At 48.8% G+C, this 20285-nt stretch overlaps 2 protein-coding genes across 3 annotated transcripts in view; one reads left to right on the plus strand and one right to left on the minus strand.

The window, feature by feature from the left end:
• LOC130291816 (deoxyribonuclease-1-like 1) overlaps positions 1-551 on the minus strand; it is a 34811-nt gene extending 34260 nt beyond the window's left edge. For both annotated transcript variants that reach the window (XM_056541123.1, XM_056541121.1), the window contains exon 1: positions 439-551. The gene's annotated coding sequence lies outside the window, so the exon portion shown is untranslated. The remainder of the gene's footprint in view (positions 1-438) is intronic.
• TAFAZZIN (tafazzin, phospholipid-lysophospholipid transacylase) lies at positions 525-17172 on the plus strand. Its single transcript, XM_056541128.1, has 11 exons — positions 525-673; positions 2824-2960; positions 4118-4246; positions 5685-5730; positions 6069-6154; positions 8382-8462; positions 8826-8867; positions 8955-9017; positions 11342-11394; positions 12994-13071; positions 16200-17172. Exons 2-11 carry the CDS (start codon positions 2852-2854, stop codon positions 16299-16301), a joined length of 789 nt encoding a protein of 262 aa, XP_056397103.1. The 5' UTR covers positions 525-673; positions 2824-2851; the 3' UTR covers positions 16302-17172.
• Positions 17173-20285: the final 3113 nt, after the last annotated feature.

Here is a 20285-nt window from a genome sequence, read left to right on the forward strand (position 1 = left end):
CATGACCTCAAATTCTATGGGACTTTATAAAGAATTGTCCATATCCACAGGGAAACACTGAGGTCACATTGTGTAATCCTAAAATACATGACAGATAGATAGATAGATAGATAGATAGATAGATATGAGATAGATATGAGACAGATAGATAGATAGATAGATAGATAGATAGATATGAGATAGATAGATAGATAGATAGATATGAGATAGATAGATATGAGATAGATAGATAGATATGAGATAGATATGAGATAGATAGATATGAGATAGATATGAGATAGATAGATAGATAGATATGAGATAGATAGATATCAGATAGAGAGAGATAGATAGATAGATAGATAGATAGATAGATAGGAGATAGATAGATATGAGATAGATAGATAGATAAATCTCTTCAATCTTCAGAGCTGCCTATAGTGTCACACTATAACAAACCTTCAGCTGTGTAAATAGAACTAGCTCAGCTCTGTACACAGCCTCATGTTTCCTTTCACTGACATCAAGCAGAGATCATGTACCACAAAGTAGATGAGAATAATAGGTGAAGGCCGGAGCCGCTGAGGCCGCCATGAAGAGCTCCATCTAGCGGCCGCTGACAAAGACTGCAGGACAACGTGTGATGGAGCTGTGAAGGACTCCTCCGGCCTCCCGTCCCCTCAGACTCCTCCAGGTGAGTGGGCTCCGTCCAATATGGCGACTCCCTGCACGTCCAAACCTACCCAGGCTTGGAGCCTAGCACTGGAGCCGAGGGAGAAAACCGGGTTCGGTAACTAGGCCGAAGCCTCGGTCTTTCCTGAGGAGCCTCCCCGGCGTTGGGGGAGGGTAGGCGGGACATGTGTGCTGGTTACTGGAGGCCTTCACTGAGTGTATACAAGCGGCTATAGGCCCCTGTGCGCTGTGCTATTATATCCATGGCTGTTCATAGATTTTTCTATATAGAATTATTCTCTATGGCATTGTTTCCCAACAATGGTGAAAAACTACAACTCCCAACCATGGTGGGAAAACTGCAACAGCTGGAGGCACCCTGGTTGGGGAAAACGGATGACTAATCCATACGGCGCCCACTACTGCCCTCACCCAGGTTACTGTACGGCGCCGTTACAGTATCCGTTGCAATTGTGCCATTCTGTAAGCTAGAAGAGCTGGGCGGCCATCTATACGCCCCATCCCCCCCCAATTAGGATGAGCACCCAGCTTTCCCATTCTACTGACCAGGAATGTCGCCTGTGCAAAATTTTTGCTGCTTTTCTTTTTCATTTGTGCTGCTTTTCTGTGCCTAATTTAATACATTGCGTGAATTTTTTATTTCTTTTAGTTTTATTTAGTTTTATACTTGTGACAAATTTTGCACCAAAATGAAAACGATAGAAAGCTGCTGCATCTGAATTTTCTGACCAGAATTTATTTGCTCGGATATTCCGTAGCGTGAATGAGTCGAACTGGAAAAAATGGGCAGAGCGTCATGTAAATGTGGCATATAAGAGTAAAATATTTTTATTTTCTTTTTTTGCGCACACTAAGCCCGCCACCTTTACAAGGACAAGAATATAAAAAGTGCAAACAGCAAAAAAATAAATTAAATTAAAAATAAAACGCACAGTGGGAAATTGTGTCAGCACAGATTTTCGCACGACTGCGTGGTTTGTTTTCTCGGTGGCTGCGCAAAAATCTATTATGTGGCGCTTCATAGAATTGTGCACCAAAGAGGGAAAGCTCGCACAGTCATACACCAGACAGTCGCTGGAATAAATTTGCGCAAGTGATACATTCAGCGCTGTTGCAAAGCTGGGTGGAAACTTGTTTGAGGCATGTAGTAATAGCCATTTTGGTTGTCACCCAGCTTTCCTAGTCTCCTAATAGAAAAGGCAGCCAGGAAATCTTAATGTTCCTATTAAATAAATATGCGGCTCAGGAACCTTGAAAAGTTTGGTGGCCAACTGCGTGCCGGCTGTAAATTGGTTGTCGCCCAGCTTTCTCAAGATGAGATATAATACTCCTTTATCGAGTTGTTGCACTTTTAGGTAAGCTGGATGTTCAGTTCTTCGGGAGTCTGGGAAAGTTGTGTGACAACTCCCATTTTATTAGCGGCCATTTAAAGGGGTATTCCAGGAAAAAACTTATATATAGTCTCAACTGGCTCCAGAAAGTTAAACAGATCTGTAAATGACTTCTATTTAAAAATCGTAATCCTTCCAGTAGTTATCAGCTGCTGAAGTTGAGTTGTTCTTTTCTGTCTGACCACAGTGCACTCTGCTGACACCACTGCTTGTCTCAGTAACTGTCCAGAGCAGGAGAGGTTTGCTGTAGGGATTTGCTCCTACTCTGGACAGTTCCTGAGACACACAGAGGTGTCTGCAGAGAGCACTGTGATCAGACATAAAAGAACAACTCAACTTCAGCAGCTGATAACTACTGGAAGGATTAAGATCTCTTAATAGAAGTAATTTACAAATCTGTTTAACTTTCTGGAGCCAGTAGATAGAGATATATATAAATTCCTGTCCTGGATAACCCCTTTTAAGCTATCACCCAGCTTTCTCAGACTTCTGAATGAAACGGCTGCCTGGTTATGATGCATTACCAACTCTAAACACTTTGTCTTGATCTGGTCAAGACAGTGTTTCCCAACCAAGGTGCCTCCAGCTGTTGCAAAACTACAACTCCCAGCATGCCCGGACAGCCGATGGCTGTCCGGGCATGCTGGGAGTTGTAGTTTGGCAACAGCTGGAGGTCCCCTGGCTGGAAAACACTCATTGAAAGCGAAGTGTGAACATGACCTTGTTTTACGCGCCTTTTAACCTTCTCTCTCCTTTACAGATCTCCGCTGACGTATGTTGGGTAAAAAATGCCGCTGGTGGTGAGCTGGCCGTTCCCTGTTAATCCGCACTTACGGAGGCGCGCCATCAGTATGGTGATTACCGGCCTGGTTGGCACCTACAGCTGGATATGGACCAGTAAGTATTCTGCTTTCTTCTGGTAGCTATTATCAAACTACAACTCCCAGCATGCCTTCAGATCAGTTCCAACGGCCGAACATGATGGGAGGTTTTGTACGGTCTGTGCGGATTACACCCGGATGACAGAGAAGCCCCTGTATAGGGGAGAAATCAGATTGGACACGTCAAAAGATTTGGTCGGTCAGGGTCCCAGTGCTGAGACCCCCACCTATCTTCACTCTCCGCAATCGCAGTCCCGCAGCCCCCATAATAATACTACTAATCTATAATAATCTATGGGGCTGATCAGAGACAAAGAGTGAAGCGCTACCGGCTTGCCGAAGCAACCTCATGTCATTAAAGGGGTACTCTGGTGGAAAACTTTTTTTTTTTTTTTTTAAATCAACTGGTGCCAGAAAGTTAAACAGATTTGTAAATAATTACTTCTATTAAAAAATCTTAATCCTTCCAGTGCTTATTAGCTGCTGAATACTACAGAGGAAATTCTTTTCTTTTTGGAACACAGAGCTCTCTGCTGACATCATGACCACAGTGCTCTCTGCTGACATATCTGTCCATTTTAAGAACTGTCCAGAGTAGTAGAAAATCCCCATAGCAAACATATGCTGCTCTGGTCAGTTCCTAAAATGGACAGAGATGTCAGCAGAGAGCACTGTGCTCGTGATGTCAGCAGAGAGCTCTGTGTTCCAAAAAGAAAAGAATTTCCTCAGTATTATTCAGCAGCTTATAAGTACTGGAAGGATTAAGATTTTTATATAGAAGTAATTTACAAATCTGTTTAACTTTCTGGCACCAGTTGATTAAAAAATAAATAAATAAATACATTTTCTCCGGAGTACCCCTTTAAATGGGTGGAGCGACCGCTGGGTGGGAGGGAGATTAGCCCTAGTTTTGCAACAGCTGGAGGCACCCTAGTTAGAAAACACTGGTCTAATGCATCGGAGTTGTTTTACATCGGAGTACCCCTTTAAGACCTAGTCTACAAAGCTGCAGCCCGATGCTGTTGGATCAATGGGACAATGACGTAGTCCAGCAGCGAGTGACGTAACTTTCTAGGTCCCAACATATGTTCAGTTCCAATAGTCCGTAATTTCTGATAATCCGACACCTCAGTGTTCCTGGTGACCTGTAATGACTGTAGCTTTTTATTACAGAGTACATGAACAGTCTGCAGGTGCACAACAAGGAAGTGTTGTATGAGCTGATCGAGAAGCGGCAGCCGGACACGCCGCTTATCACCATCTGTAACCACCAGTCCTGCATGGACGACCCTCACCTGTGGGGTAAGTCACCCTTGCCTTAGGGGTCATGGGGGGCACAGATGAGAGGTATCCAATACAGATTTGGGTCATTCTTCCAGGCCTGTTAAAGGGGAAGTCCGGGAACTGAATTTACCAGACACTTATCCCCTATACTGTGGATTAGGGATAAGTGTCTGATCGCGGGAGGTTCAACCACAGGGACCCCACGCTTCTCCTGTTTAGGGCCCTATTTATTTATTTATTTTTGGCGCGCTTCGGCCCCCACCTTCCAGGCCGAACATAAGTGACCAACCCTTCAGCCAATTACCTGCATAGGCTGCACATCGCTGTGGCCGCTGATTGGCTTAGTGGGCCATTACTTGAGTACTGGGCCCCGCACAGGAGATAGCGGGGGTCCGACCTCTGCGATTAGACACTTTTCTCGGTTGCTACCGTTGGGGGACACAGAAACCGTGGGCATATGCTCTTACCACTAGGAGGCGCTGACACAAGGCCTACAAGAAAAAAATCGACCCCTCCTGGCAGGATATTACCCCGCTTACTGAGGCTGCATTCACACCTCGTTTTTTACATACGGGTGCCGGATCCGGCTGGGGGAGGGGCAAACCAGGCGCTCCTGTACCCCAGCCGGATCAGCCCGTGACTCCATTTACTTTAATGAGCCGACCGGAGTCAAACGGTCGGCTCAGTTTTGACCCGTATGCGGTCTCCTGACCGGACCTAAAACCGTAGTATACTACAGTTTTAGGTCCGGTCCAAAACCGGATACGAGTCAAAACTGAGCCGACCAGAGTCACCGTTTGACTCCGGTCGGCTCATTAAAGTAAATGGAGTCACAGGCTGATTCGGCTGGGGTACGGGAGCACCCGGTTTGCCCCTCCCCCCGCCGGATCCGGCACCCGTATGTAAAAAAACGAGGTGTAAATGCAGCCTTACTCTCTGAGCTAATCAGTTTTAGCATAGTGTCAGTAGGAGGCAGACACAGGTCTGGAGCTCTCTCCAGATCTGGTCTTCTTTTTTATTTTATTTTTATAGCTAGGACCTGTCTTTAGACTTTTTTTTTTTCCAACGTATTTTCTCGTTTTCAGGTGGGGGTTTGGGAGCATATGGCGCTACCTGTTCCCCCTTCTGCGGCTTAGGGGCATAGAGTATGCACCATTAACCCTTTCCCGTCAACGGCCAGCTCCTTGGATCGCACCTTGGGTCCAGGTCCCACTGTCCTATTATGTGCATGGGGAATAAGTGTCTGAGAAGTTTAGTCTCCTGGACTACCCCTTAAATTATAAAACATTGATCCCAAACCTGGGGCTCTCCCATCTGTCGCGAAACTACAACTATTAGCACAGGCTGTCAGCGCATGCTGGGAGTTGTAGTTTTGCAATAACTGGTAAGTTGTGGATTAGGGGTAATAGTTAAAAAAATAAAATACATTTTAAAAATAATCTTTCTCGTACTGCAGGTATATTAAAGTTAAGACACCTATGGAATTTGAGTACGATGAGATGGTGAGTGTTTCTAAGTATTAAATGATACAGAGATATTGTTTCCCAACCAGGGTGTCCGCAGCTGTTGCAAAACTACAACTCCCAGCATGCCCTGACAGCCTTCGGCTGTCAGGGCATGCTGGGAGTTGTAGTTTTACTATAGATGGAGGCGCTCTGGTTGGGAAACACTGCTATAGGATTATAGACGAGCCATTGTTTCCCAACCAGGGTGCCTCCAGTCTTCGGTCGTCCAGGCATGCTGGGAGTTGTAGTTTTGCAACAGCTGGAGGCCCCCTGGTTGGGAAACAGTAGTGGATATCATGATCACTTCCTGATATGTTTGTGCCTCTTTCTCTTAGGACGCCCACTGCAGCGGACATATGCTTTACAAAAGAGATGCACTCCTGGTTCTTCAGTATGGGCAAGTGTGTCCCGGTGTGCCGAGGTCAGTACGGGTGGCAGGGTCCAAATCGATGTGTAACAAAATATTCTCATATACAGTGGTGCCCCGACATACGATCCTCTCAACATACGATGCTTCTGTGTGTCGGGGCCATCGCAAGAACGGCTATCTGGCAGCGCTGACTGCTTCAGCATAGCCAGATGGCTGTTTAACCGGTTGTCGTCTAAGGAAGCGGCAACCAGTGAGAGACAGGAGCCCGCACCATACCGGCCGGCCCCCAGCTGATTCCTGCAACTGGGGAACGCCGTTAATAGCCGACATGCGGCGATCGCTATTAACCCTTTAGAGTGACACACTGAAAGCTGATAGCGGCGTCTAAAGGGACATGTAAAAGTTTAAAGGAGAACTCCAGGTTTGAAAAACTTATACCCTATCCTAAGGATAGGGTATAAGTTTTAGATTGCAGGGGGTCCGACCACGGACAGCCCGTGGGAAGGGGATGTGTTGACCACCGCACGGAGCGGAGGCTGACACGTCCCCTCAATACAGCGCTATGGCAGAGCCGGAGTGCTGCCTTCGGCTATCTCCAGCCCTCCCATAGAGCTGTACTGAAAGGGCGTGTAGGCTGCTCCTTCGTGCGGTGGTTGACATGAGCTCTCTGGACAGAGTCGGGGCCCCGTACGGGAGATCACAGGGGGTCCCAGCAGTCGGACCCCCCATGATCTGAAACTTATCCCCTATCTTTAGGATACAGGATAAGTTTTTTTTTTTTTTTTATTCTGGATATCTCCTTTAAAAAAAAAAAAAACACACACACATTAAAGGAGTAGTCCGGCCCGCACTTTTTTCCTTTTATCCCGTCCGGGCTGCAAAATAAATGAAAACACACTGTCTCTTACCTGCCAACGAGTCCCCGGAGCTCCGGAACAGGTGTTCGGTCCCCGGGCTGTATTCTTCTTACTTCCTGTTAGCCCGGCACGTCACACTGAGCTTCAGCCTATCACTGGCCGAGGCGGGACATCGCTGCGGCCGGTGATAGGCTGAAGTTCTGTGTGATGTGCCGGGCTAACAGGAAGTAAGAAGAATACAGCCCGGGGACTGAACACCTGTACCGGAGCTCCGGGGGCTCGTTGGCAGGTAAGAGAAAGTGTGTTTTCTTTTATTTTGCAGCCCGAACGGGATAAAAGGAAAAAAGTGCGCACCGGAGTACTCCTTTAACCCCTTCCATATTAAAAGTTTAAAGCGTACCTGTCATAGTGCAAAAAAAAAAAAAAAAAAAGTGATGTTACTCAGTACCTAATACTTATCATGTGCATATAATTTTTATGTGTCTAGGACCTATATATCCAGAGAAAAACGCATTTATCTGCTGCTGAGTTACTTTTTCATCTTGCTGGCTGCAGGGGGCGTGTCTGTCTCCCTCAGTGATGACTCATCTGCTCTGAGTCTAGGGAGCGAGCCTGGGCAGTCAGCCAATCATTCCTCTCTACTCTGTAATCCTTTCCTTTCTGGATGTATGTACAATCCTACACAGGTGGGGGTATGTGCAGAGCATTGCACCCTTGTCAGTAGTGAAGACTAGGGTGCAATGCTCTGCACATACCCCCACCTGTGTAGGAATGTATATACACACACTGCTATACGTATGAGGGGTGGGGGTGTATGTGCAGACTGCAGAGCATTGCACCCTAGGGTGCAATGCTCTGCAGTCTGCACATACTCCCCACTCCCCATGTGTGTGTATGTAATTTCTTATACAGGTGGGGGGTATGACCAGACTGCAGAGCATTGCACCCTAGGGTCTGTGGAAGACACTAGGATTCAATGCTCTGCAGTGCACTTAGCCCCATGTGCAAAGGACCTGGCTGGGAGGATTGCTGAGATGCAGCCAATCATAGATCATCTCACACTGAACTGCTCTGGGCTGTGTGTAGCAGAGTGAGGGAGGAAGTTCTCCCCTGTATGGCTTCAGATGATGTCACGCCTGCTGGGGAACGCCCCTTCCCAGTCTGTGAATCTGACTGAGCAGAAAATACAGAGTAATATCAAGGTAGAAAACTAAGAAATAATAAAAATAAAGGCAGAGGGTGGTGTATCATGATGGGGCCAGTGACCTGGGAGGATGATAACATTTAAGATCATGAGAGGTTCTCTTTAATTACAAATATCCCTTATATTTTACATGTAACATTCAGTGTAACCTATAAAACCCTATGATAACTATTATGGGAAACATAAGTTGATCTGTATTCTTCACTGTCCCACGCAGGCGATGGAGTCTATCAGAAAGGAATGGACTTCATCCTGGAGCGGCTGAACAATGGAGAGTGGGTGCACGTGTTTCCCGAAGGTAATGACCCCATTAGGGTATGTTCACATGGCGGAAATTTCGTGTTCCCGGAACACAGAATTCTGCCGAGATTCAAGGTTCATTGACTTCAATGGGATTCCGCCGCGGAATTCCATAAAAATGTAAATCCTATATTTTGGCGTAATGTGTAAAGCGGAATCCCGTTGAATTGAAGGTGCAGTAAATGTAGGGTGGAATTCGGCACGGAAATTCCGCCGCGTGAACATATCCTTACATGTCTGAGTTTTATAAGCCGAGGCGTTCCTGACCATCCAGATATGGAGATCCGTGAAGGAGCTTGTCCATATTGGGTCTGGAGACTGGTGTTGTGTTTTTATAAAGCTTTTTTATTCCTCTTTTCAGGTAAAGTTAACATGACCCAAGACTTCATGAGGCTGAAGTGGGGTGAGTGAAGGAGAACATGGCCTGAAATATTCTTGGGTTTGATAGATATAGTAAATATACTTATCCCTGCCCCCCTCTTCTCTTTAGGCATCGGCCGTTTGATATCAGAGTGCACGTTGAATCCTATCATCCTTCCTCTCTGGCATGTCGGTAAGTACTTGCCCATATTATCTTCATTGTGTGCCTGCAGCTGTTGCAAAACTACAACTCCCAGCATGCCCGGACAGCCTGCGGCTGTCCGGGCATGCTGGGAGTTGTAGCTTTGCAACAGCTGGAGGCACCCTGGTTGGGAAACGCTGTCTTAAAGGGGATATGCAGCCATAGACATTTATCCCCCGTGTGCAGGATAGGGGATAAGTGTGTGATCGCGGGGGGTCCAAACGCTGGGCCCCCCGCGATCTCCTTTACGGAGCCCCAGCTCTGCTGCAGCTTTCCCATGCAGGACGCGTGTTGGCCGCAGCATGATGCCGCGGCCGACACGCCCCCTCCATGTATCTCTATGGGAGAGGCGGAGATGCAGCGTTCGTGCCTCCCCGCCTCTCCCATAGTACTGAGTGGAGGGGGCGTGTCTGCCGACCTTTTTAGTGAGGTCGATGAAACGCGCATTAGCCGCGGCAATGCTGGGTCCCTGCAATGCTGTGTCCCAGTGGTCGGACCCCAATGATCAGACACTTATCCCCTATCTTGCGGATAGGGGATGAGTTGTATAAGAGGAGATCTCCAGTCTTGAAAAACGCATCCCCTATCCCCTTAGGGGATAAGTTTCAGATCGCGGGGGTCCGACTGCTGGGACCCGCGCAATCTCCCATACAAGGCCCTGGCAGCCCGTGGGAAGGGGGTGTGTCAACCACCGCACGAAGCAGCGGCTGACACTCCCCCCTCAATACAACTCTATGGCAAAGCAGGAGCGCTGCCTTTGGCAATGTACGGCTCTGCCATAGAGTTGTATTGAGGGGACGTGTCGGCTGACGCTTCGTGCGGTGGTCAACACGCGCTCTCTGGCCAGTGAGTTGGGGCCCAGACAGGAGATCGCGGGGGGGCCCCAGCGGTCGGGTTCCCCGCGATCTGAAACTTATCCCCCATCCTTAGGATAGGGAATAAGTTTTTCAGGATATCTGGATATCTCCTTTAAGGCTGCAGTACTCCTTCAAAGCATATTCTGTCTTTTGAACAGTACAGTGGTCCCTCAACATACAATGGTAATCCGTTCCAAATGGACCATCGTTTGTTGAAACCATCGTAGTGTTGAGGGATCCGTGCAATGTAAAGTATAGGAGGGAATACTCGCGTGTCCCCGCCGCACCAGACCTGTCACCGCTGCCCTGGATGTCGCCCTCCATCGCTGTCGCCACGTCCCCGGGGTGTCCCCATCACTCTGGAATGTCTCTGCTGCCCGGGATCCTCTCTCTCCATCGCCGCTACGCACGCCGCTCCTATTGGATGGCGGGACGGCGTGCGTGATGACGTTGAAGGAGAGTGCCGGTGTAGCAGGGGACCCCGAAGAGGACGCGCCGGAGCCCCGAGGACAGGTGAGTGATCGTTACCGGAGCACACGGGGCACCGTAAACGGCTATCCGGCAGCAGCTGAAGCAGTCTGCGCTGCCGAATAGGCGTTTATGCAATGGCCCCGACATACAAAAGCATCGTATGTTGATGCTGCCTTCAACATGTGATGGCTTCTGAGAGGCCATCTTGAAATGATCGTATGTTGGGGGGGTCACTGTACTGATCCTGAATTAACAGCCAGAGCCTTATTCACAATTCTGCTTGTCTCTTGGAAACAGTCAGCTAGCCTACCCCTTCCTTTTAGGCAAGATTAACACACACCCCTTCTATGTATACGACTACAGCGTCTGGTCAAAGATTACACTTTCCAGAATGCAGATGACCCGAGCAGGTTGTATACAGACATTGGAAGTAATTCAAAGCTTCTGGGCCCCAATGCAAAAGCTGCAACAGGGCCCCTTGTGCCATTTATTAATACTGGTCTCGTATGGGGCAGATGTTTTTTGGGGCCCCCTCAGGCACCAGGGCCCCTGTGCGACTGCTACCTCTGCACCCCCTATAGCTATGCCCCTGCATTACCCCAGGCACCCTGGGTATTTGTGCCCCCCGTGAATTAACCTCGGCCCCCTACTAGTTGGTTGAGATTGTGAGCTGCACTACCACACTTTGTCTAGTATACAGACATTGAAGAATACGAGGAGATTTCAGCTCTGCAATTGTAAATGCAGCTCTGGACTATTATACAGGCTATAAAAGAAAAATATATAGTAACAGTTTTGCATATACATGTTGAGTATGGTGATATATAGTGTGTGTGTGTGTGTGTGCGTGTATGTATGTATGTATGTGTATATAATATATATTATGCATGTCTGTATATATATGAAAAGTTGTAATCCCCGACTCACCTGGGGTATTTTGTGATTCTGTATATATAATGGATGGTAATGTTACCTCTTGTAACCCAGGAATGAACGATGTGCTTCCCAATGATCCTCCATACTGGCCACGATGGGGACAGGTATGTGTCTCTTCTATAAACCCCCCCCCCCCCCCCCCCCTTACACCCGTCTTTTGATTATCCTATACAAGATTTACCATGTTTTCTGAGCAGCCATTTTGCACATTTTTCGCCGCATGAACGTGGCCTTAGACCTACTAAGAGGCTAAATCTGGATATAAAGGAGGTCTCCGGCAAAAAATAACTTATCCACAGGATAGGGGATAAATAGCTGATCGCGAGGGGTCCGACAGTTGGGCCCCCCGAGATCACCGGACAGGACCCGGCTCTCAGTGAGGAGCGCATGCTGCAACCGGTACGCGCTCAATTTGTTCCTATGGGAGCGCCGAAAAGACCAGAGTACAGCTCTCCGACGCGGCCATAGAAATGAATGCAGCATGTGCCGTGTACCGGTAAACCACACGCACTTCTCATTGAGCGCGCGGGTCCCGTCCCAGTGATCACAGGGGGAACCCAGCGCTCAGACCCCCCCCTACGATCAGCTATTTATCCTCTATCCTGTGGATAAGGGGATAAGTTATTTTTTGCCGGAGTACTCCACTAACCCAAATCTCCTTATTTTACATCTGTCAAACCTGTCGCTGTTTGCAGTTTCATCTAAGTAGAGTGAACACCGAAATGTATCTCTCTGGTACAGATTTAACATCTACATTAGGCCAATTCATGTTGAATTTAAAACATTTCATATTTAAACCCATAGGTGAGAGGAGGATTAATCATGGCCGGCCTTAAAGCTCTGTTGCAGAGGAAATTATTTTCTTTTTGAATTTCCTTTCTGTCTGACCACAGTGCTCTCTGCTGACACCTCTGTCCGTGTCACGAACTGTCCAGAGCAGCATAGGTTTGCTATGGGGATTTTCTCCTGCTCTGGACAGTTCCTCATACGGACATCAGGTGTCGGCAGAGAGCACTGTGGACAAGACAAAAAAGAAATTCAAAAAGAATTTCTGAACTACAATTTACGCCTCTTGCATAATATGTAATCAAATTGGTGTGCGTGTGATGCCAGGCCGCCTAGGTGTTATGGCCCCTCTTATTCTGCGTGACACCTCACCCACTTTGTGCCACGCTCTGCCCTCTGAGCAAAGTGTCACACACTTGTTGTTTGTAAAGCAAAAACTTGCTACTTTTTTTTTTTTTTTTTTGGGGGGGGGGGAGGGGAAATAAAAATAGATAGAGAGAGAGAGATACAGAGACACACACACACACACACCAGGTGCAGGGATGATAGAGTATTTCTTAACCATAAATAGTAGACACAAAGCTTCCCTTACTCCAATGTAGTATTGTAGTATTTCCCAAACAGGGCGCCTCCAGCTGTTGCAAAACTACAACTCCCAGCATGCCCGGACAGCCATAGGCTGTCCGGGCATGCTGGGAGTTAGTTTTGCAACAGCTGGAGGCCCTCTTATTGGGGAAACACTGCTCTAATGTAAGGTTCTGCAGCACCCGAGATGTATTGTAATGTAGAGTGTACCCCTTACTAAAAATAAGTGCACCCTTTTGTTCTTTATAGGGTATCAGAACTTTTTAGTAATATTTTAATATTCTTAGGAAGGGAGCAGTCATTTCACTCGTCCTGTTTTTTTGTCCCTGCAGAAGATCACTGTGCTGGTTGGGCGCCCGTTCAGCATCGCACCCGTGGTGGAGAAGTTGAAAGCGGAGCACAGGACGCCTGTAAGAACTTAAAGTTTATCTCTTGGCTTTACACATTAGGGTCACACAGAATGGATCCGCAGGGTATTTTATGTTGCGGATCCGCCGATGATAGACCCTACAGTGTGCCTGCAATCTGCAGCTACGAGCAGGCGCACAGCAATCTGCAGCTACGAGCAGGCGCACAGCAATCTGCAGCTACGAGCAGGCGCACAGCAATCTGCAGCTACGAGCAGGCGCACAGCAATCTGCAGCTACGAGCAGGCGCACAGCAATCTGCAGCTACGAGCAGGCGCACAGCAATCTGCAGCTACGAGCAGGCGCACAGCAATCTGCAGCTACGAGCAGGCGCACAGCAATCTGCAGCTACGAGCAGGCGCACAGCAATCTGCAGCTACGAGCAGGCGCACAGCAATCTGCAGCTGCGAGCAGGCGCACAGCAATCTGCAGCTGCGAGCAGGCGCACAGCAATCTGCAGCTGCGAGCAGGCGCACAGCAATCTGCAGCTGCGAGCAGGCGCACAGCAATCTGCAGCTACGAGCAGGCGCACAGCAATCTGCAGCTACGAGCAGGCGCACAGCAATCTGCAGCTACGAGCAGGCGCACAGCAATCTGCAGCTGCGAGCAGGCGCACAGCAATCTGCAGCTGCGAGCAGGCGCACAGCAATCTGCAGCTGCGAGCAGGCGCACAGCAATCTGCAGCTGCGAGCAGGCGCACAGCAATCTGCAGCTGCGAGCAGGCGCACAGCAATCTGCAGCTGCGAGCAGGCGCACAGCAATCTGCAGCTGCGAGCAGGCGCACAGCAATCTGCAGCTGCGAGCAGGCGCACAGCAATCTGCAGCTGCGAGCAGGCGCACAGCAATCTGCAGCTGCGAGCAGGCGCACAGCAATCTGCAGCTGCGAGCAGGCGCACAGCAATCTGCAGCTGCGAGCAGGCGCACAGCAATCTGCAGCTGCGAGCAGGCGCACAGCAATCTGCAGCTGCGAGCAGGCGCACAGCAATCTGCAGCTGCGAGCAGGCGCACAGCAATCTGCAGCTGCGAGCAGGCGCACAGCAATCTGCAGCTGCGAGCAGGCGCACAGCAATCTGCAGCTGCGAGCAGGCGCACAGCAATCTGCAGCTGCGAGCAGGCGCACAGCAATCTGCAGCTGCGAGCAGGCGCACAGCAATCTGCAGCTGCGAGCAGGCGCACAGCAATCTGCAGCTGCGAGCAGGCGCACAGCAATCTGCAGCTGCGAGCAGGCGCACAGCAATCTGCAGCTGCGAGCAGGCGCACAGCAATCTGCAGCTGCGAGCAGGCGCACAGCAATCTGCAGCTGCGAGCAGGCGCACAGCAATCTGCAGCTGCGAGCAGGCGCACAGCAATCTGCAGCTGCGAGCAGGCGCACAGCAATCTGCAGCTGCGAGCAGGCGCACAGCAATCTGCAGCTGCGAGCAGGCGCACAGCAATCTGCAGCTGCGAGCAGGCGCACAGCAATCTGCAGCTGCGAGCAGGCGCACAGCAATCTGCAGCTGCGAGCAGGCGCACAGCAATCTGCAGCTGCGAGCAGGCGCACAGCAATCTGCAGCTGCGAGCAGGCGCACAGCAATCTGCAGCTGCGAGCAGGCGCACAGCAATCTGCAGCTGCGAGCAGGCGCACAGCAATCTGCAGCTGCGAGCAGGCGCACAGCAATCTGCAGCTGCGAGCAGGCGCACAGCAATCTGCAGCTGCGAGCAGGCGCACAGCAATCTGCAGCTGCGAGCAGGCGCACAGCAATCTGCAGCTGCGAGCAGGCGCACAGCAATCTGCAGCTGCGAGCAGGCGCACAGCAATCTGCAGCTGCGAGCAGGCGCACAGCAATCTGCAGCTGCGAGCAGGCGCACAGCAATCTGCAGCTGCGAGCAGGCGCACAGCAATCTGCAGCTGCGAGCAGGCGCACAGCAATCTGCAGCTGCGAGCAGGCGCACAGCAATCTGCAGCTGCGAGCAGGCGCACAGCAATCTGCAGCTGCGAGCAGGCGCACAGCAATCTGCAGCTGCGAGCAGGCGCACAGCAATCTGCAGCTGCGAGCAGGCGCACAGCAACCTGCAGCTGCGAGCAGGCGCACAGCAACCTGCAGCTGCGAGCAGGCGCACAGCAACCTGCAGCTGCGAGCAGGCGCACAGCAACCTGCAGCTGCGAGCAGGCGCAGGCAGGTGCAAAGAATAGTTAGTGCAGCTGCTGCGGGGAGTGGGGGTTAAGAGATTTACTGTGGGCTAAGAAAAGAGGGGGAGAGAAGACAACAGGACAGGAAGAGGGCATGTGCAGTGAGGAGTTCGGAGAGGACAAGCAGCCTATCACTTCTGGCGCTTCAAGAGAATGGAAATGCTGGGTTGATATGCAGTGTGTGTGCCACCCAGCTTTTCCAGTCTCCTAAAGAGCTTCAATATGGCTGCTTTATCAGACAGATATTTTCTTCAGGAGACTGTGTACTCTGAGCCTTGCACTGTGTACTGCATGCTACTCAGCTTTCCCAGTCTCCTGAAGAGCGCCATTATGGCAGTGAGACCATGACAGGCCAGGTAAACATCTAGCATACACATACACTGCACAAAAACATAAAGGGAACACTTACACAACACAATGTAACTCCAAGTCACTGACACTTGTGTGAAATCCCACTGTCCACTCAGGAAGAACACTGATTGACAATCAATTTCACATGGAACAGACAACAGGTGGTAATTATAGGCAATTAGCAAGACACCCCTAATAAAGGAGTGGTTCTTCAGGTGGTGACCACAGACCACTTCTCAGTTCCTATGCTTCCTGGCTGATGTTTTGGTCACTTTTGAATGCTGGCGGTGCTTTCGCTCTATTGGTAGCATTAGACGGAATCTACAACCCATACAAGTGGCTCAGGTAGTGCAGCTCATCCAGGATATCTGTACCCATGTACTCCTCATAGTTATAATGTATATCCAGTGAATGTTTAGGTCGGAGTTTCCCAACCAGGGCACCTCCAGCTGTTGCAAAAACTACAACTCCCAGCATGCCCGGACAGCCGAAGGCTGTCCGGGCATGCTGGGAGTTGTAGTTTTTGCAACAGCTGGAGGCACCCTGGTTGGAAAACACTGGTTCAGGTGTACAGTCCAGAGGGTATTCTCATTTGCCATTCCCTCTGCAGGTTGAGATGAGGAAAGCCATCACTGACTACATCCAGGAGGAGTTCTGTAAGCTGAAGTCCCAGGCAGAGAATCTGCACCAAAGTTTTAAAGAACAGACGTGACGAGGAGCCACCAAAGAGCAGAGCCGCCGCAGCTCACCGCCACACACCAGATGCCTTCCTTTATATTGTTTTTAACTCCATTCAGAGCCCTTGACAAATATTAGGGCTGGATCACATCACGTTTTCTCCCATACAGCAGGGGGGGAGCTAAAACCTTGCGCTCCCGTATGTAATTCATTTCAATGAGCCGGGCCGGAGTGAAACGTTCGGTCCGGTCGGCTCGATTTTGCGGCATATGCGCTTTTACAACCGGACCGGTCCGGGGAAAAAGCTCATACGGGGCAAAAATGAGCTGTCCGGACCGAACGTTTCACTGCGGTCGGCTCATTGAAATTAATTACATACGGGAGCGCATACGGGAGCGCGAGGTTTTAGCTCCCCCCCCCCCCGTCGCGTGCGCTCCCGTATGGGAGAAAACGTGATGTGAACCCAGTCTTAGTTCGGACTCAAGGGGTGAAATCTCGCCCCCTCAGGTTATTTATGTACATTCATTTACATGGGCGCTTGCGCCGTAAACTGCTGCTAGAGAATATGAAGGTGACTATGAAGTTTCATGATTTATTGTAGGTGCAGCACAGGGAGGACTGGAGGACTCAGCCCTAGATCCGTTCACCTGTGCTGGGCCCTGATGATGATTTTATTGTTTTTAAGCTGGATTAGGTCAGTACCATGATGTCGGGTCCGGGGGGGGGGGGGGGGGTCCGCACCCATTGCACTGTTCCCCCCCCCATTCCTGGAGTCTTCCCTTTTTTGTCACAGCCTTTTATTTATCGTAATGAAATGGTTCGTACCTGTGCCGCAGGACAATGTTTTATACTGCTGATTTGTTTTTATTTTTCTGTAGCCGTCTTTCCAATAAAGATTTCTTCTCTTTTTCCAGTTGTTTCGTGTTGGAAATTATTCAAAAAAATCAATCTTGGGGCCTAATGGAGCCCCGCAGCCTCCCGTATGGGGAACTGGCTCAGCCCCGGCTCTGATTACGTTTTGCACCCAGCACGTCAGCTTTTCGAAACGCGTCCCCTCTATTCATTTCTTAAAGGGGTAGTCCAGTGCTGAAAAACGTATCCCCTATCCTAAGGATAGGGGATAAGTTTCAGATCGCGGGGGGGTCTGACCGATGTGGCCTCCCAGTGATCTCCTGTACGGGGCCCCTTCCCCCGGGGGAAGGGGGCGTGTCAACCACCGCACGAAGCGGCGGCTGACACGCCCCCTCAATACACGTCTATGGCAGAGCCCGAGCACTGCCTTCAGGAATCTCCGGCTCTGCCATAGCGATGTATTGAGGCGGCGTGTCGGCTGTCCGGGCATGCTGGGAGTTGTAGTTCTGCAACAGCTGGAGGTGCCCGGGTTGAGAACCACTGCCCTATCCTGTGGATTGGGGATAAACGATTTTCTGCTGGACCTCTTCTTTAAGAGTGGGTAGGTAAGAAAATTTCCCTATTGGGAAGAAGCTCCCCTAGTAGTTATAAAGGGAATTCCACCATATTAGGCAGAAGCCCTCAGTAGGCGGTTAGGAAATTCCCCTTTTTAAAGGGGTTATCCAGGAATAGAAAAAACACAGGTAATTTCTTTCCAAAACCACTCCCAGTCTGTCTCCAGGTTGTGTGTGGTTCTGCAGCTTGGTTCTATTGAAGTGAATGGAGCCAATTTGTAATACCGCACACAACCTGAAGACAGACAGGGAGCGGTCTTCTGACAGAAATTAGATCTGTTTTTTTATTCCTGGATAACCCCTTTAAAGGGGTACTCCCCTGGAAAAAAAATTTAATCAACTGGTGCCAGAAAGTTAAACAGATTTGTAAATTACTACTTTTTAAAACTCTTAATCCTTCCTGTACTTATCAGCTGTTGTATGCTCCAGAGGAAGTTCTTTTCTTATTGAATTTCCTTTCCGTCTGACCACAGTGCTCTCTGCTGACACCTCTGTTCGTTTTAGGAACTGTCCGGAGCAGGAGAGGTTTGCTTTGGTAATTTGCTTGTACTCTGGACAGTTCCTAAAATGGACAGAGGTGTCAGCAGAGAGCACTGTGGTCAGGCAGAAAGGAAATTCAAAAAGAACTTCCTCTGGAACATATAAGTACAGGATTAAAAAATTTTTATAGAAGTAATTTACAAATCTGTTTAACTTTCTGGGGAGTACCCCTTTAAGTAGAACCCCCTAGAAGACAAGTAGTTAGGAATCCCTCTATTAGGTAGAATTCCTCAGTAGCCAGACGGATAGGGTTCCCCTCATTAGTTTCCCCCAATAATGTTCTCTAAGAGAAAATAATTTTAAAAAAAATCCCACTCCCCTTCTCTTCGCTCCTGTGTTGGTGGTGCAGGACCTTCTACTACCCAGCGTGATGACTTCATCACATAGCAGGTCCTGCACCACTCCGCATAACAGAGCAAACGATATAGAGGGCTTCGCGCTGAAGGGAAGGTGAGGGGGATTTACATTTTTAGTTTTTGGTCTGTGGGTGTCTCTCTATGGGTATCGGGGACATCTGGACTTGTATAAATACAAATTTCTGGTATTGGCGCCAATACCAGTATTGGGACATTCCTATGGCCAGGCATTACATGATTGTCATGGTTTAGGTTTATAAGATGTGGGCATCAATAGAGGACTGTGGAAACTACAGTGATGGTTAGAGTTGAGCGAATTTACAGTAAATTGTCGCGTAACGAACCTCGCAGCTCGGCTGTTGATTACTTTAGTCTGCATAAATTAGTTCAGCTTTCCAAGGGCTCCAGTTGCCTGGAAAAGGTGGATACAGACTGTCATCCTGGACTTTTCCAGTGATGGTTATAAAGTGTAGGAGCAGCATTATGGAGGGTAGTCACATCCACACCTTAGGGAAATTGTATTATAGGCTTTAAAGTGTACCTGTCTTATCACAGAAAAATATAATGCATCTATGTTCCTCCCTAGATCATGCAGATGCTTTACATGTCTTATGTGTTTAGCTTCTGTATTTCACTCACAAATCCCTCTCTTCTGCTGCTCACTCATTCTGACATCCACCGCTCAGGAAGGGGTGTGTCCAAGGCAAGCACTGAGTCCTCCCTCACCAACCATGCATTCTCTTCCTCCCTGAGTCTGCTGTGCTGTCTTTTCATCCAATCCCTGCAGGCTGCTCTGTAACCCCCTCCTCTCTGTTTTCATGCTGCAGTCTGATAGGACAGGAGTGAGCACAGAGGAGTGATAGCCCCGCCCTCACTTACTGGACTTTGTTCAGCTGGGACAGAGATGATGCTGCAGCCGGACAGGATTATGTTCTGGATGGTATGGGGACCCCTAGTGGTCTTTTTTAATAGAAATAATGGCTTAGAAAAGAAAAAAAAAAATTATCAAGCATATTTTTATTTTTTTTAGGTATATTAGGTTAATGGTTGGCCAGGATGTACAACATATAAAAAAAATCTGACACTATTGAGGACTGTCTGTGCACCCATTCAAATCAATGGTAGAGTAACTCGCAGCAGGTCTCCCGCAGCGTGAAACGCGCTGCTAGTAATAGCGTGTGAATGCACCCTTATATGGGCACTCTTATTAAAACTAATTTTTGCACTCCTTATGGTAAATAAAAAATATTTCTAATAAAACTTTGTTTAAAAAAAAAAAATTTAAGTTTTCTGTTTTATTTGTGCTTAAAAAAGCTCCAGAGCACATTTTCCCCCATCTTATACACAGAATTAGGACCGAGGTCCAAACACAGAAAGTGCAGCCTGGAGTGCTGAGGAGGGGGGGTGTGTCTAACCAACAGCATATAGCAGTTAAGTGTGAGAGGAGTTATGATTGGATGAGGCTGGACACCCCCCCCCCCCTCAGCACTCCAGGCTGCACTTCCTGTGTTTGGACTTCGGTCCTAAGTCTGTGTATAAGATGGGGGGAAAATGTGCTCCTGAGCTTTTTTAAGCACAAATAAAATATAGAAAACTTCATATTTTTTTTTTTTTTTTTTTAAACAAAGTATATTAGAAATATTTTTTATTTACCAT

Source organism: Hyla sarda, chromosome 9 (genome assembly GCF_029499605.1).
Source record: "Hyla sarda isolate aHylSar1 chromosome 9, aHylSar1.hap1, whole genome shotgun sequence".
NCBI classification, from domain to species: Eukaryota; Metazoa; Chordata; class Amphibia; order Anura; family Hylidae; genus Hyla; species Hyla sarda.